General features: G+C 40.1%; 1 protein-coding gene across 4 annotated transcripts in view; it reads right to left on the minus strand.

Annotated features, from left to right (window-relative positions):
• PRKN (parkin RBR E3 ubiquitin protein ligase) overlaps window positions 1–25,841 on the minus strand; it is a 1,377,993-nt gene that overhangs the window by 676,193 nt on the left and 675,959 nt on the right. For all 4 annotated transcript variants that reach the window (XM_054490449.2, XM_054490450.2, XM_054490451.2 and 1 more), the window contains one exon: window positions 23,707–23,790. In XM_054490449.2, the coding sequence (XP_054346424.1) occupies window positions 23,707–23,790 (84 nt within the window). The remainder of the gene's footprint in view (window positions 1–23,706; window positions 23,791–25,841) is intronic.

The following is a 25,841-nucleotide window of genomic DNA, read 5'->3' on the forward strand; positions in this document are numbered from 1 at the left end:
TACTGGAAAGATCTCAGAAACTGTCATTAGTCATGGCTGCCTCACGTTCTCATCTGGCTGGTCTTCTTAATGTCACTGTAACATGTCACAGTGATTTGCATCTTTGCACCTTTGCATGAAGCCCCTTCCTTTCCTGGAATCAAGCCTTCTTTTTACCCTTGTACAGTTACAAGCCTTCCTCCAACCTTCATGGTTTAAGGCCTTTCCAGCACTTGCCAAAACCCTTCCCTGCACACTCCCTGTTCTAAGTGCAACTTTTTCTGCTGTCTCAGAATTTGGGCAGAGGCTCTGAGTCTGAGAATCATTGGTCCTAGGCAGTTACAGAGAATGAAATGAGAGAGCTGAGACCCTGGGCTCACACCCTGAAGACAAGGGAGCAAGGTGCTTTAAGAGGACCGCAGGGAGAGAGCTCTAGGTACTGGAATTTGTGGATGTACAGGTGATGGACACCCTCCTGGAAAATTAACGAAACATCTCTATCAAGAGCAGATTCTTCAAGAGTGCAGTCTATGAATACTGTTCCTGATCACTACCTCTCCTCAGCTCACTCCAGCCCCTCCACCCTAATTCTGGAGGAGCCACAAAAGGAGTGAATGGGGAAGGAAGAATAAGAGAACAAAGAAAAGAAATTAAAAAGAAACTATAGCGCATTTCCTCCTCTAAGATAAGACTGAGTGGTGAGAGAGGAAGAAGTTGACATTACATAAGTAACACTTTGATGTTGGCCAACTTGACATTTTGATACCGGAAAATAAACAATGCAGCTGAGGTGTCCAGCTCAGATGTCCTCCAAGGCCTGAGAAGGACAATTCCAGAGTGAACTAGGAATGGTGAGAAAGACTTTGACTTCTTTCTGCACACACCTTTCCAAGGGCACCTATTTTTTTTTTTAACGATAACAAATGGTGACAAGAATATATGTTATCATTCAAATGAGACTGCATGTTTGAAATAATTGCCCAGAGTGTCCATCTGCTGCTGTGGGTATGGAAGTTACTCGATCATTATTGGTTGAGCCCCATCCTCTACATCCCTCTCAACATCTAATCCTTTTTTATCTCTCATAGGCAAGAGCAGCATTTATAGTCAAAGCTTATTTACAAATATTTTGATGCAAAAAATAAGATTATATTCAAAAGGCTGCCAAAAGAGTCACTTTTCTTTTTTCTTCTTCTTTTCTTTTCTTTTTTTTTTTTGAGACAGCATTTTGGTCTTGTTGCCCAGGATAGCATGCAATCACGCAATCTCAGCTCACTGTCACCTCCACCTCCCAGGTTCAAGAGATTCTTCTTGCCTCCTGAGTAGCTGGATTCCAGGCACATGCCACCACGCCCAACTAATTTTGTATTTTTAGTAGAGACAAGGTCTCACCATGTTGGCTAGTCTGTCTCGAACTCCTGACCTCAGGTGATCCATCCTACTCAACCTCCCAAAGTGCTGGGATTAGAGTTGTGAGCCATGGCGCCCAACTAAGAGTCACTTGTTTGTGGATTGTTGCATGTCCTGAGGATATATGAAGTCAGGCAACAGAAAGAAATACCATGTCAAGATAATTCAGAACCCAGTTAGCTGAAAGCTTGTTCTACTAACTACATGTGAAGTAATGTTCTAGTTACTTCAGCTGTAATTCCAAATTCAAAATTGTTTACACCCTCTGGTTGCCTTTGTACTCATGGATAAAACATAACTGTGTCATCAATATTATCTGGCTCATAACAGCTTGCTACTAATGTTGCAAGGTTTTCAAGCAGCTTCAGCTGACAGCACAAGCAGGGCAGAGTTTCTTAAGGGTTAATTTAAATGTTTATATTTAAGAAGTATATTCATCTCCCCTTACAATATCCATCAGCCGTCTTGCATAAATGTATTTCTGCTGCTGTCATACCACTCTTTGGAGAATTTTATTTTTAACAATGAAAATAATATTTTAAAACCACCAGGCAAAAACAAGGCAAATATGATCATAAGATTACCTAGTCATACACTTTTCTCTAAAAACCATACCTATTTTGTTCTATAGAAAAGGAATTCTAAGGCAGAGATGGGAGTGAAGGAGAGAACATTTTAAAATCAGGAGAAAACAGAAAACATGTCTGAATCTTGAAGCAAAGTGGGGGCCACTTTGCAGCCTAGGCCAGTTTGTCTGTCAACCACCTCTAGAGAGGACAAAATAATTTCACATTTGCTAGCTACTATGTGCTGGTTATCTTACGTATATAACCTCATTCCTTCTCCTTGAAAATACTGCATGATTATCTCTTCATATCGATGAAAAAAGCAAAGCTGAGAGAGGTTAAAGTAAAATGCCAAGGTTCTGCAGTATAGCTAATGGTCACTGCTCTTGGTTCCTTTTTCAGAGAAAGCATGGCTAGAAGATCTTGAAAGTTACAGAAAGCCCCATGAGACAATGACTCATCTCTGATGTGTGGCAGAATGAGAAACCACACTTACAGTGGTATCCTCATCACTCTTCCATTGAAATGAACCCAGTGCTCCCAAATGCAATCCAACAAGAGATAAATATGACAAAACAAAGAAAGCTGCATGTTTGAAGTACTTTCCAAGATGTCTTACCAAACTCCTGATTGGGACTGTAATATCCAAGAAGCTTGACCCAATTTCTCTGAGCTCCTGGCTTTCCCCTAACCTGACACTCTTGTTTTATTCTTGGTTTAGAGAATTCTTGCCCAATCTTTCTGCCTCTTTTATTCCAGACACTGGTTCCTCTATCAGCTGTCTCATACGTTATGAATGATCTCGCCTCCATCACTTTTCACAGCACTTTACAAGTGCTGACCATGGATCATATTCGAGTATATCAGGGTCTAGGACAATGTGTTTACATTACAGAAAGATGACCAGCTTTCACCCTTCTGAAACATCTCTTTTTATGGAAGACATTCATTGATACCTTCAGTCTTAAAAACCTGTTGGCATAGAAGAACAGGAAACTGGAAGAGGAGTTTTTTACTTTTATACATTTATTTGCTAAATGTGTTAAACCCTTAAATGTGCTACATATGTACTATAAGGAATGCACACCATTGGTCAACTATCATAATTTATGCTCTTTAATTCACAATGCATACTTTATATATATGTGCCCTAGTTATAACTAATATGCCCCTTTCTTTTTCTTTAAAAATAATATAGATCAATGATATTTAATGTTTAAAGGAATTTTAAAGATCATCTAGCCCCAAAATATCATTTCCTAGGGGAATTTGGTAAATATCTCTTTAAAGAGGTAGAATGGGAAGCCAGGTTGCTGAGTTCTAATCATTCCCAGAGGTTCTCTTGTAGTTAAAGCATGATTTTATTTTTTAATTAATTAGCTTTCATCTTAGAAATCCTTTTTTATCATAAAGCTAATTTTCAGACATTTGGAAAACTGTGTGAGTTATCATCAACTGAAATTATGCTGTTCACTCATTTAACTGTTCATTGTGTGTTTTCCTTCCATCTTTTCTATCTTGTTTATTTATTAATCTCCAGAATTTATAATTATGCCTTGAAAACAAATATTTGTAGAATTCATGAATCAATATACAAAGCATAAAAAAGGTCTTTCTTTGAATTCTGACATAGCCCTATGAAATAATATAACATGGAAGCTGCCCTTTGATGTAACTGGTCCCAATTAAATCAATTCAGATAATGTAGTATAAACGATGTTTGGGAATATAGTATAATGTTTGAAAGTTATGAAAAATAAAGGGGAGCAGCAAATATGCATTTTTAAAAGCTATACACAAAATTAGCCTCGCTCACAGGGTCATTCAATTTTGTGTGTGTGTGTGCGTACATATACATATATATATGTATATAGAGAGAGTGTCTACTACATGTCAGGTACTGTATTAGTTACTTTATATGTTTAGCACCTCAGAGCTTGCTGAAAACAACCCTTATGGGAGATGCTATTATTATTCCCTATGTTAAAAGTGCAGAAACTGTTTTCAAGGTCACTCAAAAAGTAGTGCTGGTAAAATAGCTAGAAACTGGGTGCTTCTTGCTCCAATGCCTTTAAGGCTATACTTTGCTGTCTTCGTAAATTGATCCACAATAGGTAGAGACAAGTAGAAACAAGCATATTTCCTGTAGTTTATTCATTTCCTTCCTATCTGTTTTTGTGTAAAGTTTCACTTATAAAAATTACACAATACTTGAAAGGTGAACAGGAGATATTAGGCTTAGAAGAATTCATTATGATAAAGAACACTTTCATACTAATTTTGTTAACACAGTTTTCCAAGTAGCCTTATAAATCAAATAGAAATAATAATTTTAAAAACCCTAACTGATTCAACATACTTCATTCCAGTTGAAACCTACTGGATACAGGTAATTCAGAGAACAGATTCTTCTCAGTTAACTATATCCAAGACTCTACCTTTTTCAGTCAGGAAAAATATAGCCCATATGGAATGTTAACCTTTTATCACGGAATTATGATTTCATAGCTTCAAATTGCTGGTCCACGAGGAGTAACAGCTGAGAGCTTGCACTATGGAAGTAACAAAATGTTAATGTCTTAGTCCTTTTGCATTGCTATAAAGGCATATCCGAGGCTGGGTAATTTAAAAGAAAAGGGGTTTAGTTGGCTCACGGTTCTGAAGGCTGTACAAGAAGCATGGCACCAGCACCTGCTTCTCTTAAGAGCCTCAGGAAGCTTCCACTCATGATGGAAGGTGAAGGGGAGTCTACATGTAGAGGTCACATGGCAGGAAGAGAAAGACAGACTGGGAAAGAGAGGAAAGGGGCCCGGGCCAGAGAGATACACATATAGAGAGAGAGAGAGGCTAGGCTCTTTTTAACAATCAGTTCTTGCAAGAATTCGTAAAGTGAGAATTCACTCATTAGCTTGAGGAGGCACCAAGCCGTTCATAAAGCATCTGTCCCCATGACTCAGACACCTCCCACCAGGCCCCACCTCTAACACTGGGGATTAAACTTCAACAAAAGACTTAAAGGGGACAAATACCCAAACTGTATCAACTAAAGAATTAATTTTGGGGGTGCTAGGTTTTCTCAGAAACTAAAAAATGAGATGGAACTTGCCATTATATGATCTGTGTTTAAACTATGTTCTCTCTTGTCCATATTTCTCCAGGATGATATGCTTAACTCAGGTATTAAAAATAAGTCCATCTGATTTATTTTCAAACTTCATAAAAAATTATAGATCATGTAGAAAAATTAATCTGTGTGACTAGTAAAAGAAAATGTGACAGGAATTTGGAGAATTTACTATAGCAGATATTAAATATGTTACAATGTATTAAATGTTAGAGGGATCAAAATAATATAGTTTTCAAGGCAGAATGAGCAGAGGAATGGAATAGAACAGACTCCAGAGATAAGACCCTCAAGGTTAATATAATATAAAGATGAGATTTACTTCAAGTCAATGGGGAAACATGTTTTATTCAATAAATGATGCATAAAAAGTAATTTGTAGATTTTTGGTGAGAATAAGTAACATTAGATTCATAGAAACCCTTCACACTAAAATAAAATCTATATGAATCAAATATTTAAATGCTTCAAAAAGTGAAACTGTAACTAGAAAAGATTTTCATTAAATATCTCCAAGTGTAGAGAAGATCCTCCTAAAAATGGTAACAAAGACATAACCCCATAAAGAAAACAATACAGCCGGGCACGGTGGCTCACGCCTGTAATCCCAGCACTTTGGGAGGCCAAGGCGGGCGGATCACGAGGTCAGGAGATAGAGACGATCCTGGCTAACACGGTGAAACCCCGTCTCTACTAAAAATACAAAAAATTAGCCAGGCGTGGTGGCGGGCGCCTGTAGTCCCAGCTACTTGGGAGGCTGAGGCAGGAGAATGGCGTGAACCCGGGAGGCGGAGCTTGGAGTGAGCCGAGATTGCGCCACTGCACTCCAGCCTGGGCGCAGAGCAAGACCCCGTTTCAAAACAAAACAAAATAAAGAAAGAAAACAATAGTTAATTACATCAAAATTATAGTTTAAATAATTTTGTTTTGAGATAGAGTTTCACTCTTGTTGCCCAGGCTGGAGTGCAATGGCAGAATCTCGGCTCACTGCAACCTCTGCCTCCCAGGTTCAAGCGATTCTCCTGCCTCACCCTCCCGAGTAGCTGGGATTACAGGCACCTGTCACCACGCTCGGCTAATTTTTTGTATTTTTAGTAGAGACAGGGTTTCACCATGTTGGCCTGGCTGCTCTGGAGCTTCTGACCTCAAGTGATCCACCTGCCTGGGCCTCCCAAAGTGCTGGGATTACAGGTGTGAGCCACCATGCCTGGCCATCTGAAATAATTTTGAAACACCTTAAGAAGACCTGAAAATTAAATTACTTACTGGTAAACTATTTTCAGCATGTATGACAAGAAACGGTTTTATATAAGAATATATGAAATGGTCATAAGAAACAAACTATAAGAAATAATTTCTTATACTTACTGTAAGAAATTTTTATCTATACTGTGCAATTATAATAAAAGAAAATAACCATAATAGTAAGCAATAAATAATGAAAATGTACTCAAGCTTCCTAGTAATTGGAGAAAGGCAATTTTACATGAGAGGTCATGTTTCACCTAAATAATTGGCAAAAATTAAAAAGACTAAAAGCACCCAGTGTTAGAGGATGCAAAGTAACCGTACTGACATGTAGTTTGGGGGAAAGTGGAAATCGATGGAAGCTTTCCAGGGGACCTTTTGGAACTAAGGACTCTACCACTTTACATGTAAAATATTTTGCCCTTTGCAACACTACTCCCAAAATTATATTTCAAAAATGTGACTAGACAAATTACTAGAGATGTGTTTAAGGAAGATCACTAATGTGCTGTTTTTATAATGAAATGTAGAGCAGCCTATAAACTTATCAATGCAAGACTCTTCAACAAAATAAATGGGATCCATCACCAAATGTGCTCATAGAGACCTGTATCTCTTAATAGGGATAATGGGCACATTATATGAAGTAAAACATGCAAGTTATAAAATAATATGTGAGACACAAAAAACAGGTGTATGTGTATGTGTCTGTGTGTTTTCATGTGTACACACACACACGCACATGGAAAACAGACTTGGAAGAATATGCATCCAGTGTTAATAGTGATTATCTCCAGGCGGTTTGATTCAAGAGGTTTTACCCTCTGCTTTTTTGGTTTTGAAACGGAGTCTTGCTCTGTAGCCAGGCTGGAGTGCAGTGGCGTGATCTCGGCTCACTGCAACCCCTGCCTCCTGGGTTCAAGCAATTCTCCTGCCTCAGCCTCCTGAGTAGCTGGGACTACAGGCACACGCCACCACACTCAGCTAATTTTTGTATTTTTAGTAGAGACAGGGTTTCACCATGTTGGCCAGGATGGTCTCAATCTCTTGACCTCGTGACCCACCCGCCTCGGCCTCCCAAAGTGCTGGGATTACAGGCATGAGCCACTGCGGCAGGCCTTACCCTCCTCTTTAGGTGAAAGTATGTTGGCTATTTTTTTTCAGCTAACATTATGTTTTTATAATCAGAAAATGCAACATTTATTATGAAAATAATTCAATGAAAATGAGGTATAATAGTTTTAAATTACACATCTAGTATGACATTTAAAAATATGTGGTATTATGGTAATAATCATACTGGCACACAGTTCTGAAAAAAAAGTAGAAACCAACAATAAAGCTTTTCCTAAGCCATTATGACCATGTTATTTTTTCCTCCAGATCAACTGGTATAGATTTTTATCTATGTCATAATAATTTGTTATATAAAATGCAAATTAAGTACATTTTTATTTAAGAAAATTACAAATGTTACAGTTTGGTACAAAGTTATTGTCAGAGCCACTTAATTTGAATACATGTTATTTGTAGAAATGGCAATTGACTGCATAGGAATTATGGCAAATTGACTGCAGTCTTTGTGGAAAAGGCTGGAGAACGCCACCTTCTGAAATCAAACCTAGTAAAAGTCAAAACGTTATAATTATAACAACTATGGTCATAATAACTACAATTTATTGATCCCTTACAATGACAGGCTCTGAAGTAAGCACTTTATACCCTTTATCAGATAATGCTTAAAACAGCTTTGTGTAATAGTCATCGGTCCATCTGTATCAAAATGTGGAAGCTCCTAGGGTTGCAAAGGTTTCTTCTGGGGCCACCAGCCTGTAAGTATCATAACAAAAGTTCAAATCAAGTTTCCCTACTGTCCGAGCTATTGTCTACTAGGCTACATACTAAGCTTCGTCTCTTTTAGAGGAAAACTACAGAAAAATAAACCATCAGATAAAATCATTTGTAAATATGTCACTGATGTTGACTTGGAAAATATATACTTAGAAATCTAAGAGACCAGGGTATAACCTCAAGTAGACATGACAGGATCACATTTGATAGAAATATAACTTCATTTCAATGCCTTGGGCATGACAAAGTTGTGCAATTAGTAACCAGTAAGAGGAGGAGTTGACTTGAAAGTGCTTGCTGGCTGGGCACGGTGGCTCACGCCTGTAATCCCAACATTTTGGGAGGCCGAGGCGGGTGGATCATGAGGTCAGGAGATGGAGACCATCCTGGTTAACACGGTGAAACCCCATCTCTACTAAAAATACAAAAAATTAGCCAGGCGTGGTGGTGGGCACCTGTAGTCCCAGCTACTTCGGAGGCTGAGGCAGGAGAATGGTGTAAACCCGGGAGGTGGAGCTTTCAGTGAGCTGAGATCACACCACTGCACTTCAGCCTGGGAAACAGAGCAAGACTCCATCTCAAAAAAAAAAAAAAAAAAAAAGTGCTGCTATTGTTTTTCTGACACCATTCAATGCAAAGATATACTTTAAATATAGAAATAATTCCAGCCCCGCCTGAATGAACTCTCTTTCAAGATCACATAACTCTACTTCAGATGCTTTGATCATTGCTATGGTTTGGATATGGTTCATTTGGCCCCACCAAGTCTTCTGTTGAATTAGATCCCCATTGTTGGAGGTGGGGTCTGGTGGGATGTGTTTGGATCCTGGGGGTGGATCCCTCTTGAATGGTGTAGTGCCATTCTCAAGGGAGTGAATGACTTCTCATTGTTGGTTCTCCTGAGAACTGGTTGTTGAAAGGAGCCTGGCCCCTCCTCCTCTCTCTCTTGTTTCCCCTTTCCCCATGGGACCTCTGCCCAGAAGACTCCTCTTCACCTTCCACCATGAGTGGCAGCAGCCCGAGGCCCTCCCCCAGAAGCAGATGCCAGCGCCATGCTTCTTGTACTGCCTGCGGGACTGTGAACCAGATAAGCCTCTTTTCCTTATAAAGTAAGTACTCAGCCTTAGGTATTCCCTTATAGCAACACAGACTAAACAATTATCATTGTGTGTTCCTAATTTGAGCCCCCTTTCAATAAAACTGTGACATACACACACATATGCACACAGACAGACAGACAGATGTATATATCAAAGTGTGTATAGTCTTTTGTATAACAGCATGATCACGGAGAACACTGTGGAAGGTATGCCCGTCACCTACTGCTATTCAACAAACCACCGCAAATGTTAGTGGATTAAATATTTTTTAGTTTTTAAAAATTAATTTTACTGGTAAATTTAAACAGGATTAAATTAAAGCAGCATTTGGTGGGCACTGCTTGCCTCGGCTCTGCTTGACAACAGCTGAGGAGGTTTAAAAGCTGAGAGGTGGAATTGTCTGAAAGCTCACTTGTTCTCAAACACGATGGTTGTCGATGCAAAGACTCAAACTGCTGGGAGCTGGTACCCCTGGGTTCCTTAGCCATCTCTCTCCATTTCCATGTGCCTTTCCCACTGGTCTCTCCAGCACGAAAGCGGTAGGAAACCCGGGCATTTAAAATGTTGTTTGGGGGCTGCTAGTGTACAGGTCACCAAAAGAGGAAGTTAGATGCTACTTTGCCTTTTATGATTTAGCTTCAGAAGTAACAGCATAAGTTCTACTGTTTTCTATTCTTAGAAACAAGTCACTAAGTCTGACCTAGGTCTGTGGGGAGGGAAATTAGAACCACTTTTTTTTTTTTTGAAATGGAATTTCTTTCTTGTTGTCCAGGCTGGAGTGCAATGGCACGGTCTCGGCTCACTGCCACCTCCGCCTCTCAGGTTCAAGCGATTCTTGTGCCTCAGACTCCCAAGTAACTGGGATATACAGGCACCCACCACCATGCCCGGCTTTTTTTTTTTTTTTTTTTTTTTTGTATTTTTTTGTAGAGATGGGGTTTCACCATGTTGGCCAGGCTGGTCTTGAACTCCTGACCTCAGGTGCCGCCCACCTTGGTCTCCCAAAGTGTTGGGATTACAGGGGTGAGCCACCACGCCTGGCCTAGAACCACATTTTTGATGTATTTGTGAACCTGCAGACATATTTTTAAACAACCACGCAAGGATGAATAGCTTGGTAACGTTGAGGGAGGTGAAGTTAGTGGGCAGCTGCCAAGGAGAACAGTAGTGAGGAAGAAAAACAACAAGAATCAGACAGGGACAGAGTGGAGGGCAGACGGGAAAGTCATGCAGATGAGAGGGAAGATATGAATACCATGGAACGGTGGGAGGCCGAGGCGGGTGGATCACCTGAGGTCAGGAGTTCAAGACCAGCCTGGCCAACATGGTGAAATCCCATCTCTACTAAAAATACAAAAATTAACCCAGCATGATGGTATGCGCCCGTAGTCCCAGCTACTCGGGAGGCTGAGGCAGGAGAATCACTTGAACCTGGGAGGCGGGGGTTGCAACCAGCCGAGATCATACCACTGCCCTCCAGCCTGGGTGACAGAGTGAGACTCTGTCTCAAAAAAATAAAAAATAAAAATGAATACCATGGAATTGGAGCTGTTCCAAGAGTATAAACCAATAAATGAACATCATGGTTCATAGTCTACTGTGTATTAGATAGCTCATGAGTTCGTCTCTTCAAGAACTGAGTTGCTAAAATTTAGTTCCTGAACCTGTAAACATTTGGACTCATGGCAATTCTTACCAGTTGGTGGCCATTCTCTTCAACATGTCTTTAGCCACAAAGCACTGTTTGATGGAGAGAGTAATGACATTCCATTTCTTCAGCTCCTCTTAATGCTCCAACTGCCTCTAGGCCCCACCCATTCCTCCACCTCTCTCTCTTTCTAAACAGAGATTGGTTCTCACCATTTCAAAGGGTTTAGGTTGTTATTGTGGTTTAGTTTAGCTTTGCTTTGTTTTTTGAGGTCCACCTGTCGTATCTGTGACAGAATTTGCAGGAGGTACTCCAGTTGCGATCACTGGGATGAAAATGAGGCGAAATCAGACTAACCCATAGTTCTCAGTATATCATTGCATGGCTTCTAAGGAACCACAATTTAAACAGTGCATGATAACCAGTATTAATGGATTATAGCCCCTAAATTGTAGCAATTGTGACTTTGTAGACTCCTAAGTATCTTCTGGTTTGGGTAATCTTTCTATTATTTGCTTTCTTGGGATCTGTCAGTCACAGTGTGCATTTAGTCCCGTACGTGTGGCTGACATATCCTATCCTAGAGTGGCCACTTGTTTAGAACAGTTCTACTGATCCTGCGTGTTCCCTAGGAAGAAACACAAGGCCTTGCTGAGAAGGCTCTCAAGCTTCACTCCCATGCAGTAGAGTTTGCATTTCTAGTTTTGTGATTTCGTTCTCATGGAGCAATAGGCCATAATTATTCAGCTGTAATGAACCTCACAATGCATCAATGCATTCTTCTCCATTTATATTTGCTTTTATTTGAATGAAATAAATTCATTTGTGAAATAAATTCATTCAAATAAAAGCAAATATAAATGGAGAATACATTCACAAGATGTTCACAAGAATTATAACATAAATGAAACAAACATTTACTTTATTTAAATAAAAGTAAACATAAATGGAGAAAAATGCACTGACTATGGTTCATGACTGAACCATAGTCCTTATTTATGAGACACAGTCTTGCTGTTACTCAGGCTGGAGTGCAGTGGCCAATCTCAGCCCACTGCAAACTCCACCTCCTGGGCTAAAGCAATCCTCCCACCTCAGCCTCCCAAATAGCTGAGACTACAGGCATGTACTCAGCTAATTTTATTTTATTTTATTTTTCATAGAGATGGGGTCTCATAACGTTGCCTAGGCTGGTCTCAAACTCCTGGGCTCAAACAATTCTACTGCCTTGGCTTCCCAAAATGGTGGGGTTATAGGCATGGTCCACTGTGCCTGGCTGAACCATAGCCCTTCTAAGCACTGAATGCATTTAAAATATTTTCATTGTTCTATCAATAAAATATCCACATTTAAATGCAGGCCTTATAATAATTAATACTACTCACTATTAAATACCAAATTAGAACTGATTCTCTAAAGTGTCTTCATATATTGTACATGGTGCTAAGTACTATGAGTTTTAATTGCTTAATATAAAATTACTTAATGGCAGTTATAATTCTTGTGAACATCAATATAAGTTTTAATAAAATGGTAGAAGCACATGGAGAAATGGTTCTTTGATTGTTAAAATAGTTCATTTTTATAAGGCAGGTAAGAAATTAGTAAGTTAGATAACTATGTTAGTCCATTTGCATGCTGCTGAAAAAGACATACCCGAAACCAGGAAGAAAAAGAGGCTTCATTGGACTTACAGTTCCACATGACTGGGGAGGCCTCATAATCATGGTGGGAGGTGAAAGACACTTCTTACATGGCAGTGGCAAGAGAAGAATGAGGAAGAAGCAAAAGCAGAAACCCCTGATAAACCCATCAGATCTCGTGAGACTTATTCACTATCATGAGAATAGCATGGGAAAGACCAGCCAACATGATTCAATGACCTCCCTCTGGGTCCCTCCAGCAACACATGGGAATTTTGGGAGACACAATTCAAGCTGAGATTTGGGTGGGGATATAGCCAAACCATATCAATAACCCTGAGGAAGAAATGACAATGCTGGGATCCAGAAAAATATAGACGTTTTTGAATAAGGTTTTTGAATAAGAAAAATCTCCAGATATACATAGTTAGATGAACCCAACAGAACATCCTTCAGTTTTGAAAGCCAAGGAAGCTTCATTGAATCCTATATCTGCATAAATGATCAGTGAAATTTCAAAATTCACTGATGTGCAGTCTTGCTTCACAAATGGACAAATGGAGATGAACAGAGGCCAATGGGCATGGACATAGAAGGAGAAGGAGTTACACACAGAATCCCGAACTCTCAATCCAGTTTCTCAAACTGTCCAGCATGTAGTTGCTATTGACTCAATTGTCCTTTGGAAAGGAGGAAGTCTCAGATAGTCTCAAAGTTCACTTTACATAGTAACCCATTTTGTCTCCCCTCTAATATTTTGAAAAGGTAACGGCAACAGAAAAGGATCCTCAGTTTTCTAGGAAGATTGACAAGAAGGAAGCAGCAGGAATAGAAAGGCAGGAAAATCTTCATACTGGATCATCCATTTCCAGCGATTATAGATAACAGAGTTGCTGATAAAGATAGAATTTCAGTCAACCACTAAGCAGATTCCCACTGAGGAACACACTGGAGAAACACGAACAGTCAAGACAGAAGACCACCAGATGGCTGATCTTAATAACCCAATAAATACAAGAAAAGACTGGCACTTCTACCCAGTTCTAAACGAACATCTCATTTGTATGTTGTGTTCTGAGTTTTAGGGAAGACAAAATGCCAACTCTAATTTACCTTTATTCACACTTTGCCAGGGATTCAAGGAGGGCAGAAAAAATTGTACAAAATAATCTTTTTTTTTTGTTCCCTTCAAGATTCTCTTTTACTGTTTTTGTTCCTTATGCCATCGCTCCACCACAACGACACTACAGACTGCGCAACTGCTGTCTCAGCCTTCGAAACACCTAAACTTCAACATGCTGAGATTACGTCTATTATGCTAATGAACTTCTACAGGAATGAACAAACGAAAAGGAAGTAATGCACCACCTCCTATTTCTCAGCCATCACCACCTCCCAGGTGCTTCCCAGAGCAGTTCCCTGCTGCCGCGGGGCTCCTGCAGGAGCTCCTCCCTGCTAGGCATGTCCTCAACCCCTAGTCATCAAGTCTAGCTCAGCCTCTGCGTTTCAGCTCAACCTCTAACTTCCCAGGGTAGATTCCAGGCAGCCGCCCTGTTTCATGTCCTCTTAACATCCTCTGCTTTTCTATCTCATCTTCCTTCTTGACAAGTTCAAAGTCATCAGGACTGGATAGAGCTCCATCAAAGCAGGGAATGTTGATTTTATACACTGGAGCTGAGTGGGCAATCTGGCACAGAGCAAGTGGCCAGTAGGATTATGGAATGCATGAACCTTAATTTTCTGTTCCTTTATTCCTGTCATTTCCTGTACCTCACAAAACGTTCCCAACCTTGCCAACATCACCACCTGTGAAAATCCCACCACCCTTCCTGTGGGCCTCACCTCCTCCATGAAGTCCTCTTTGATCACCTTTGTGTTTTCTGAACTCCATAAGCACTTTCTGTGCGTGTTTCACGTCACTCATGATATACTAACTTGTGTTATTTCCTCTGCCCTATTCACACAGGGAAGTCCTTGCATGGTCCTTCACATCCAACCTTATTAGCATTTAGGTCATGGTATAAAAATCATTGTTTGCCTACATGTCTCACTCCATCCCCAATTTTTCCCAAACTATGAAAGCAGTGAATTCAACAATCGTTTTCCTATCCTAGCTCTTGGCACAGAAGAGATGCTTGGTAAGCTTTTTACTTGCTCTGTGGAATCTGAATTGCAGCCATTTCTGTGAAGTCTTTTCTACTCGGCTAGATTCCTACATCCTGAAAGTCAGTCTTTGTTTTCTGCATAGTGACTAGCACAACAAATCAATGTGTTATAAAAGTTATCTACATTTCTTTCAATGGAAAGATGCAAATTTTAAAAACGATCTTTTGCTTTTCTACTCTTGAAACATAAACATTTTCTGTGTACCTTGTAAATAATACTCACGTAAGATGATCACCACTGAAGTTATTTTCCCAAACCCTGAGTATTAAGGGGAATGATGACTGCCTACTTGAGGAAACTCAGATGATCCGAAGATCCCAAACTATGTTCCTTTCTTCAAGAAACGTTAGTGGAAGGGAGTGTTTCACCACATGCGGGTCAACAGTACGTGACATCGTCTCAGTTGTGATTTCATTCTCCACATGCTTGTAATTTCCATTCTAAATCTCAAGTTTGGTAAACTGGCTTTAAGGGATTTTTGCCACATATATCTTAAAAACTAAATTTTACTGTGGCTTTTGATAACTTTTTGAGAGCTAGCTTGACCTGAGTAAGAGAGATGATAGCTCCTTAATGACCGCCATCAAGGCATGATGAAGTGCGGGTCCCCGGGAGCCATCAATCACCTGCTGGAAGGACCAGGAGGGCTGTTTCCCGGCTGAGAAGCAGGCCTCAATCTCTTGGCCCATTACTCTCACGTCTTCCTTCTATTCTTCTCACTCCATTAGGCTCCTGTGTATCTGCACTGAGGCTATCTCAGAGTGACCTCCCGTCTCTAATCCTTGATATTTCCATTTGGGTCTAATCTACCATCTCGATTGAAACATTCGGGAATGCTTACAGCAGTATTTAATCTTTCTTTGCTCCAGTTCTCAGAATCTCATTTATAAATCTATTTGAAATTATCTTTTTTGTATCTATTGTTATCTTTTCCGGTAGATTGATATGTACTCTCTCTTAATCTAAAAGCTAGTGGTCTAGAAGCACACCTCTTTCTGAGTAATTGTGATAAAGTGCTTTGTTGTTTCTTTGTTTTCAGGGCCTTTGTCTAAACCTGCAATGCAACCATCAATACAGCCTCGACTGACACGTTTGGCTTTTGAATCATTCTATGGAAAGGCAAAAAATGAAGAAGTAAGACTTTTGAAGCCTCTGGGGTTTATAAACAGGTTTAAAATTCCTCATATTTGAATATGTTGTAGTAATATGCATGATTTTGTTCTACTGTATATAAAGTGTAATACAAACTATAGAACAGAGAATCACAGATCATCAAGTGTAAAAAACAGCTGACATTCACCTTGACTAGGAGTTTCCTGGAACAGGGAAGCAAGAAGTATATATTTTGGAAGCTGCATATTGCTGGAAAGATGGTGTCATAGACTAAACCAAGGTCATGTTCTGTGATAGCAGTGTGGACACTGTTATTTCACATGTGTAGATTCTCTGCTACAGGCGCACTGGTTCTGGCACCTGGTTTTCTTTTGCTGGAGATTTTTTCATGTAGCAGTTTACAAGGAGTCTTTAACACTACCATGAAGAAGATGGCTGTTAATTCAATTTTCCACCAAGTTATAAAAGACCCCTGATGAAAAAGAAGTTATGTCACGGTTATCTCACAGAAAAAGGAGAACTAAATTAAGTTTAGGGTTCATACCATCATTGACACTTTTTTTCATGGGAAACTAATGCGTTTTCATATATAAATGAAATTTTGATTCAAATTTGCAAAATTTAAGCTAATCCTGTAAAAAAAAAATCTATCTTCTAATTTTAACCTTAACAATTCAAGAAAAAACAAGAAATTTTTTGTTATCAAGTACTCAAAACTTGGTTTAGAAATAAGCTGTCCTTGAGTCTGAATGCTGGATTGGGTTTTTGAAAAATGTTCTAAGAAAACTTTCTAGTTTGTCACCCCAAATTGCATGTCAGACAACAGAGAACACTTTGTCACGCTTAGACACCATTCAATCATAATCTGAGTTTGACTTCAAAGTTTTCACAATTCAATTTTGTTTAGAATTAAGAAAATATGACTGTGGAGACCAACGTAAGGGCAGGCAGAGCATTTCTCTTCAGCCAAACACCAGGGCAGAAGGAAAAGGGGAGTGAATGAGTCCATTTGTCCTTTACCTCTGTTTTCATTTTTCACTCTCTACATTTAAGTGTCCAGCTGCTCTTTGACCACAGTGGGACCCCTGAAAAGCCACAAAAGCTGGAATTGCTTAAATATATATTTGGAGATGTTTGTGCCGATAGTCAGTGCAGACGAGCATGGGCAACACGAGAATATGGAGCCCACGGCTCACATGCTGTGCAAATGAAGACCGTCATTTGTGACTATCTCAGGGACACTTTTCAATCCAAGATCATTTCTTAAAAACAAAAGCGAACCAACCTTTTATTGTTATTAGATACCAGAAAAAAAAAAAAACCCATAACATACAGTTCACACATGAAACCATCCTGGGAAATTCTGAGTCTCATTTTCTGTGATTCTAATGAAGTCTAAAACAACAACAAAAAAAAACAAACAAAAGAAATGCAGATTCCTTGGAGGATAGTAATTTGGTCAAACTAAAACATTATTAAGAAACTTTTTGGACATAAAATATGGAAATGACTTCTGACATAAATCACAATTGCTCACAGTATTAGGAGAGTTATTTGCTATTAATTTTGTTTCAGTCAACATCTCTCAAGAACATGAAATCAGAGGTACAGACCATGAATATTAACTTTCATTCAAACTAATGTTCCAGTTGGCATATGCTGAGCCTAAGAGGGGGAAAGTGTGAAAAATAGATTGCATGTTGAGTAAGATGAAAATACTCTATTTATTATACTGAGTTTAATAGTTACATTATTTATTATAGTTCAGGGGATAGTTTTAAGTATCTACTTTCATTTGAAATAAATCTTGGAGTTATTGTAAGAGGTCCTATGCTACTTCTTCTGATAAGAAAAAAAATGTTTGATGTATAAGAGTTGAACTCCAGTCAAAATCAAATAATCTAAAAAAGAAAATATGATTTTACGTAGCACTTCAGGTAAATTCTGCCTCTCAAAAATAGATGATATATAAAAAATATTATAGGTTGTGTAACAGGAAATCAACACCCCTCAATAAGAATTTCTTTAAAATGACCTTGGTCATTTATTACTTTAAAGCGAGCATTCAAATTTTCTTTCTTTTTTATTTGAGGAAATACCCCCCATCCTAAACCCCACTGTGTGACTGTCAGGTGTGAGGGAACAGGCAAGGTTCTTGCAGTTGGCTAAGGGGCACCTCATTACCAGAAAAGCACCGCTGAAGCCACAGGTCTCGAAGGGGAGCGTTTGATGACAGCGGAGCTCAGTGTTACAAGTTAGCATTCGGAGCTCTGAAATAATGCTCAGACGCTAGGACTTTGGGGTTTTCCTTAGCCTATGTGTGCCCAAGTAAGAGAAACACACATCCCCCAGTACTCATACAAACACAAATTATTGTGTTAAGTTTTTAAGGCCAGTGTGTCCAGTCTTTTGGCTTCCCTGGACCACATAGGAAGAAGAAGAATTGTCTTGGGCCACACATAAAATACACTAGCACTAAAAATAGCTGATGAACTTAAAAAAAAAAAAAATCTCATAAGAGAGTTTACAAATTTGTGTTGGGCCACATTCAAAGCTATCCTGGGCCGCATACGGTGCCGCAGGTTGAACAAGGTTGGTTTAAGGTATCATAGGTAAATTATAAAATGAAGATTGACACATAATAACTAAAGTCTTATGCCATATCCAAAGTTGAGTTAATTTCACCAATGGAGAAAATCCTAATTGATTTCATCCCCTTTTTAATCTCAAGCATATATCCTTTGAGCTGACTGGAATTCTTTTTATAAGAAGGTAAGAACTAATAGTATGCTCCCTTCTAAAATAACAGCGATTAGCGTAAACCTGAATTAGGTTCAGGTTTCTCTGTCTAAAGGAGAGTTAGGGTCAAGTTTGTATTTGTACTCTTAAAAACCAAGGGTAAACTTTACTGCTATTTAAAATGATCTACTGAGATTATCTTTAAGTGTATAAATATTAATTAATTAAGAATATATTCGGAACACTGCTATTTTAAGTTCTAAGTACATGGATATTTTGTCTAAGTGACAGAAATTCAAAATTTTAATAAACTTAAAATATATAAAATAAATTATATATAGGGTCCAAAATACTGTCAAAACCTTGACTTTAGAAAATACAGGAGTCAGAGTTTATATTTAGCTGCATTGTGAAAATGAAATCCAGAAAAATAGTTCTAAGAGAGAGAGTTGAGCTCACACTGAACACTGAACTTGGGCTAGCTATTGGCATGGTTAGTGCTCAAACCTTCAGTCCCTTCACTTAACAGACGTTTAGTTGGTGTTTATTAAATACACAAGAAAAAATATAGTTGGATATGATGCTTCCTTTTCCTACCTTGATAAGAATATCTTTGAGGTATTTATGATCCTTAATTCCCTGTTTAAATACAAATTGAGCTACACTCCAAAATATCTGCTATGTGGTACCCTTTCAGTGTTGTTTGTTCCCTTATTTCCATTTAGATCTTTACATTGACTCAGTGATTTGAATGTCCACGTGTAACAGATTTTTAGAGTTACATTTTTGCTATTGATATTTAAATGTCTTAATGTCCTAAAACACGACCAGTTGTTGATATCCCCCAGTTGCCGAGTGACTCTCTCCTGATGCTGTGGGCTCACTGGTGGTATGAATCGGATGCATCCTTCCTAAACTTGTACTGCAGGAGCCCTCAACTCCACAGAGAACTGTGTTACTCTCTCTCCCACCGTGGTGTTAAATTTATCCACGTATTTTGTTAATTCTGACAATGTTTCCTTAGTACATTTTGAATCCGTGTTACTAAGATCATACCATTTTAGACTGCTTTATCTTCCTGCGTTACTAAACCTTTCTAATCCTCAAAACCTCAAAAGTCTCCTTTTCCTGGGATGCCGAACATATTTTTCCTCAAAACCTCGCATGTTTCCTTTTTTAGTAATGTTTCCACCCTCTCCTGAAAATCTATTTTATGTGCAATTACAATGGTATCAACAGCATTCTTGAGTTAATACTTGCCTGGATTATTACTTTCCATTCTTTTACTTTCGATGTTTTTCTGCTCACATGTTTTAGGTATGTCTTTTGTAACCTGCATAAAGCCAGATTCTCTTCCTTTAACCCAGTCTAACAGTCATTGTCTTTTACACTTCAGTTAGTGCATTTCCATTTCTTTTCATTTCTGTTACATGAGGTTTTACTTGTGCCATTTTTGTGTGTGCTACTTAAGTTGTCCCACTTTCCTATATTTCACCCCCTCTCTTTTTTTTTTCATCTCTCAATTTGGCATTTTGTATTTCAGTTCAATCCCTTGAATGATTATACTAGACAATGTAGGTTCACCTCTAACTTTGAGGGTTTAATGTTGACAGTGACTAGACTGACCAAGTGACTGGTCCAGGAATTGCTTCCCAGGAGGTCCCCAGCCTGAGGTTCCAATAAGGGCGGGGAAGATAATGACCTTGGCACAGGGACCATGACCTTTGAGGACATGGTTGGCTGTCTCTCCTGGAGAAGGGGCTTCCTACCAGGCCCAGAGGAGCGTGGTCCGTGCGGAGCACTGAAGACCTTTGAACTCGAGCCCTCGCTGGGACTTGAGGCCACTCCCCGCTCCCCCCAACCACCGTGGCCACACAGCTGGAGTTGATGAGAATCCAGGGTACTGAACAGCAAGGACTCGAATCCAGCCAAGACAGGGAGGCCCAGCTCTGAACCTATAAACACATGGTGTTCGGAAAGGCCTGGAGAAGCAGCAGCCATTATTTACTGCCAGAACATTCACGAGGCAAGTCCCATATGTGTTAGGAGTGTGAGGAACCACACACGTCCTACAAGTGCTGCAATGACAAGAAAGCATCCAAAATTCCCCCCTCATTTGGCACCAGGATCTTCTATGCAAAGAAAGGTCTTTTCAGTGCAGGGAAGATGAGGAAACCTGGAGCCAAAGCTGTCGCCTCCTTCAGAATTCCAAAGTCCACACCGCAGAAGGGATTTGTTGGGGAAGCCAGGCTGAGAAAGTTCCCACTCACTCAGCACGGAGAATTCACACTCAGGAGAGGCTGCCTATGCGAGATTCTTCAGCCACGCTCAGGCCTTAAGCATCCCGAATGCTCACACTGCAGCAACGCCTGGTGAGTGCAATGTGTGAAGAAGCTTCATTTGTCACCCGGAACTTCACAGGCTAACCGGCCTCATGAGCAAAGCCAGCGTGGGGGACTTTCCGCCGCAGGTACAGCCTCGGGAGTGCACACCAGAGATGGTCTTAGGGCTGCTGTGCATGCGCCTCCGCATCCTTGTTCAGGAACAATGTGTTCCCGCCTGAGAGGCGAGCAGGAGCGTGGCCTTTGTGAGAAAGCCTTCGGTCATGATGCAACCCCATATCCAGAGCACCCATGCCAAGGGCCACAGAGTTATGAGGCCTTCGGGGGCGATGATGTACTTTCTGACCTTCCCTGGAACCCAGGGTGAGTTGTCACCCGCAGGGCTGATGGGAGGAAGACTTCCTTCCTCTCCATCCTGGTGGGGCAGCTGCCGCCCCCACATGATCAAAGAACACAGCCTCTAGTGTCACCCACACTACCCTGGAGCAAATCCAGACTGTCCTGTGCACAGAACTGGCCTAATCTGGACAAGGGGACCCAAGGGGTGTCAGCTAGAAGCTTCTGGGCAAAGCTTCCTTGCCCCATGGATTTTAAAGTCTCTATGTGACAGCTGTGATGGCTTCAAACAGCCTATGAGTCCCCTTATTTGTGGACTGTGGTATCCAAAGTGCGCAGAAGGTGTCCTAGAACAAATCCCCCAAAGATACCAGGAATGACTGTGTTATCAGATGAGACCGGGCATGTTCAGGGTGGTATGGCCGTAGATAGGAATGACTGTATTATCAAACTCTATCCTCCATGTTTTTTAAGTTCTCTTTTATATTTTAAATCTATTATTATGTTCTGGCTGATTTAGGATAATTTTTTTTCAGGTCAAATTTCAGATCTAAGTTCTATTTTCTCTTTACCTATGTCTTATCTGCTGTTCAGCCCATTTAGTAAATTTTGTGTCAATTATTATAATTTATGTATAATTCTAGAACTTCAGGTGTGTGTGTGTGCTTGTTTAATTTGACTGGATATTTCCAATCTTTTTTTTTTTTTTTAACATATTAAGCATCCTTATACTCTATCCTTGATGATTTCAATTTCTATGTTCTTTACTGTTTTGAATTCTGCTCACTCTTATTCACCATGGCTTGTTTCCACATATACGTTGCGATTTTTCTGATTGTTAATTTATGTTCCTTGAAACACTGAGAAAATTATTTCAGGACTCTTTGAAAGTACAGGGCTGCTAGAGGATTTGGGCTACTCCCAGCCCAGCACCCAGGACTACAACTCATGACTGACTACATTAAACAACATTCTAGACCCAGGACTTCCTGTGCCACACAGGAAGCGTGAATATTGGCCCCAAACTCAGGTTTGAGTTATAGATATAACTCTAACATTATACATATAATGTTATATATATGTATACCATATACATACATATAATGTTGACCCTAAAAACTTGTAAGCATAAACCCATCGGTTTGTACTCACAAATTTTTAGGAGCAAGATTATATGTATGTATATATGTATAACACATGTGTATATATGGAAACATAGATGTATATATAATTATATTATTAGATGTAATTATATCTACATATTATGTATGCTATAATATATACATATTACATTTGTATACATGTAAACGTATGTAATTATACTTAAGAATTCTGCCCTATGAAATATGCACTTTAATTTCATCCCAGTAGGAAACTGGCAAGACTGTGTGATGCCTCAAAAATCTGTGAGTGACATACAAGTCATTATTTTTCTTCAGGATTTCTTTCTTCAGGATTTGGATGAATAAAAATCTGTTCGTAGCCCCTAGCCCTAGGCTGGTGGAGAGTGACTGTTTATTGTTGCCCACTGCTATCTTGGTATCCTTCCGATCAGCCAGCAGATTGGCAAGAGAAAGCTCCTCTAATGATTCTTGCTCAAACGCTGTACCTGTTGCTGTTGACAGACTCTGTTCCTTAGAGAAGATATTAACTGCCAGCTGGCTGTGACAGTTTGGGAACTAATGCTGACATTTGTGTTGGCAGCATAACAGTATTTACAACTCAGGAAATGTATACAGTTAGATTACGATGGAGCCAGTGAGTTTTGAGTTTAAAAAAAATACAACAATATACATGTTAAGCATAACCATAATAACAAAATTATCTTAAAAATGAATTCAGAGCTTAGGGGTTCTTTCAGGAAATATCTGTGGTCTATGAAACATATGGCATATACTTGCAAAGAGAGAAAGGATTACAAAGAACAGAGGATGGTAATTCAATTACATAGCCGGCCACCCATACTATATTTTGTAATAGTCCACTATGTCAGAAAATTACTAAAGAAAGGTAGAAGTAGATAAAGCAGAAAAAAAAATCAATTTTGAATGATGAGGAATATAAATATAAAACATCACTGGAGCAGGAGAAAAGGTGAATCTCATGCTTCTGTAATTTTTCTTTTGGAGACTGCACTGGCTCTCCTTTTCTCACTTCTCCATTTCCTTCTATGGATACAACTTTGCAATGAGTTTAAATTGGTACATTTCCACACAGTCCCCCCAAATGATTAAGTCACTAGGAAAGTGACCCTGAAAGGCAGGGGCACAGGTTGGATTTTTGGTGAACGTAATTAACCTATTTAAATATCATAACACTTTTGGTATACATTATTAGATGGAAGAACAGTCAGTTGACATTTTATCTCTAATTTCCTAGCAAACAGTGAAGATGTCATCATTTTCTTGCAATAAGAGGAATGAATGTGACCAGGTACTTACTGCACTAGTCCCAGGGCAGTTTGGGGATTGGCATTCACCACTCATCCGGTTTGGAATTAAAACATCATCCCAGCAAGATGGACCCTTTGGGAAAGAAACAACAATATATTCTTACATGAGTTATAACAGAAATGTACTCCTTAAGACATGTTTCCACTTATATTATAAAATAATAGTGAAATTAGTGTGCAGCCCAATGATTTTCAAAGTGTGGTCTGCAGACTCTGGGGGTCCTCCTGACCCTTTCAAGGGATGTGCTAGGTCAAAACTATATTCATCAATATACAAAGACTATATTTGACATTTTGCTCCAAATATGTTCATTTTCCACTTTTAGCCTCCCCCTAGGGCTGAGGTTAAATGCACCTTACTAGAAAGGCCATCCCTGACTTTGTTCCACTTCTCTGTCTGCCCTTTCAGGCTTCCTTTGCTTCATAATAATTATTACTACCGTCCCCGCCCAACCCCAGCATGCAGTGGCCCAGCACAGAGCAAGGGCTATCTGTCCCTACTGACCACAGCTACACAAAAGCCAACTTGGTCTACTCTGTTACCTAAGGCATCCCAGCACCTAGAGGAGGGCCTGGCATTGAGGGAGTGCTCAGCAAACTTCCCTAGGCATCAAAGAAATAAAAATTCAATAAAAGCAACACTTCTTTTAAATTAGAGAAGATCACTTCAGATGAAGTATCAATGTCGATTATTGCATTCCTCTTGGAAAGCAAACCAGTAAAAAGCATCACAAGCATTCAACTGGTTCATAACTTTTTGAGTAAATTTTAAGAAATCGGGCTGTGTGCAGTGGCTCATGCCTATAATCCCAGCACTTTGGGAGGTTGAAGGGGGCAGATCACCTGAGGTCAGGAGTTCGAGACCAGCCTGGCCAACATGGCGAAACCCTGTCTGTACTAAAAATACAAAAATCAGCCGGGTGTGGTGGCGCACGCCTGTAATCCCAGCTACTCAGGAGGCCAAGGTAGGAGAATCGCTTGAATGCAGGAGGCAGAGGTTGCAGAGAGTCGAGATTGCGCCACTGCACTCCAGCCTGGGTGACATAGCAAGACTCCATCTCAACAAACAAACAAAAAAACAAAAACAAAAGGCAGACAGGGGAGAGGGCACAGGGGATCAGGAGCAGCAAATTTCCAGATCCTCAAATCTTCTAAACAGAAAGTTCAGATCATCTACTTGGAAACAAAAATCAAAATAGAATGTTTAAATTGCAGCAATACCTTCAATTTCAACCTAAAATTCTGTGTCTGACCTAATTATCAATTAAATGGGAGAATGGGAAAAAGTGGCTTGGGGAGATACAAGTTGGAAAGTTGGCTTGCATGTCTGTGAGGGCTCAGGGTTCAGGAAATGATCAGATGCCTGAGGAAAGCCCCAAGTGGCAGCCTGGACCTCCTCACCGTGGGTGGAGCAGTGAGGTGGCCACGGGATGGGCAGAGTGAGAGGTGGGTTTTCTCCTCAGCTGTGACACAGAAAGAAGGAGGAGGGAGGGTGGCATCAAGGGCTGGAGGAGATTGACAGAGCTTCCAGGAGACGTGGTATGAGGCCAGTGCCCAGTGCAAGGCAGGATAGGACTCGGGGGCAGAGGCTGTGGTGATTTTACTACCGCTAATGTTTGGACCCAGCCAGTGTTCAAGTTGTAGGAGCTAAATCGGTCATCACAAGGCCCATCTCTGCTTCAGGAACCAGTGCAGAGCCGCCCTGCCACTTTGTAGCAGATGCTGAGGAAAATGCCGTGGGAGGTGGGCAGGGGTTCACAGCCACCCCTGCCAGTCTGCAGGAGTGCTCCCTCCCTCCCTCCTTTACCATTATATGTGTGCTCACACACATGCGTGCCACACACTCACACATACATGCACATACCCCACACACTGAGGCATGCACGCGCACAGGCATGCACGCACACAGCATGCCACACACCACACATGCATAAACACACCACATATGTACACGTGCACACACATCCCACACCCCACACACACCCCACACACATACACCCACATGCATGCACGCACACCAAGACACACCACACATGCATAAACACACCACATATGTACATGTGCACACACATCCCTCACACCCCACACAACTAACACACCCAACACACATACACCCACACACAT

This window comes from Pongo pygmaeus, chromosome 5 (genome assembly GCF_028885625.2).
Source record: "Pongo pygmaeus isolate AG05252 chromosome 5, NHGRI_mPonPyg2-v2.0_pri, whole genome shotgun sequence".
NCBI lineage: Eukaryota > Metazoa > Chordata > Mammalia > Primates > Hominidae > Pongo > Pongo pygmaeus.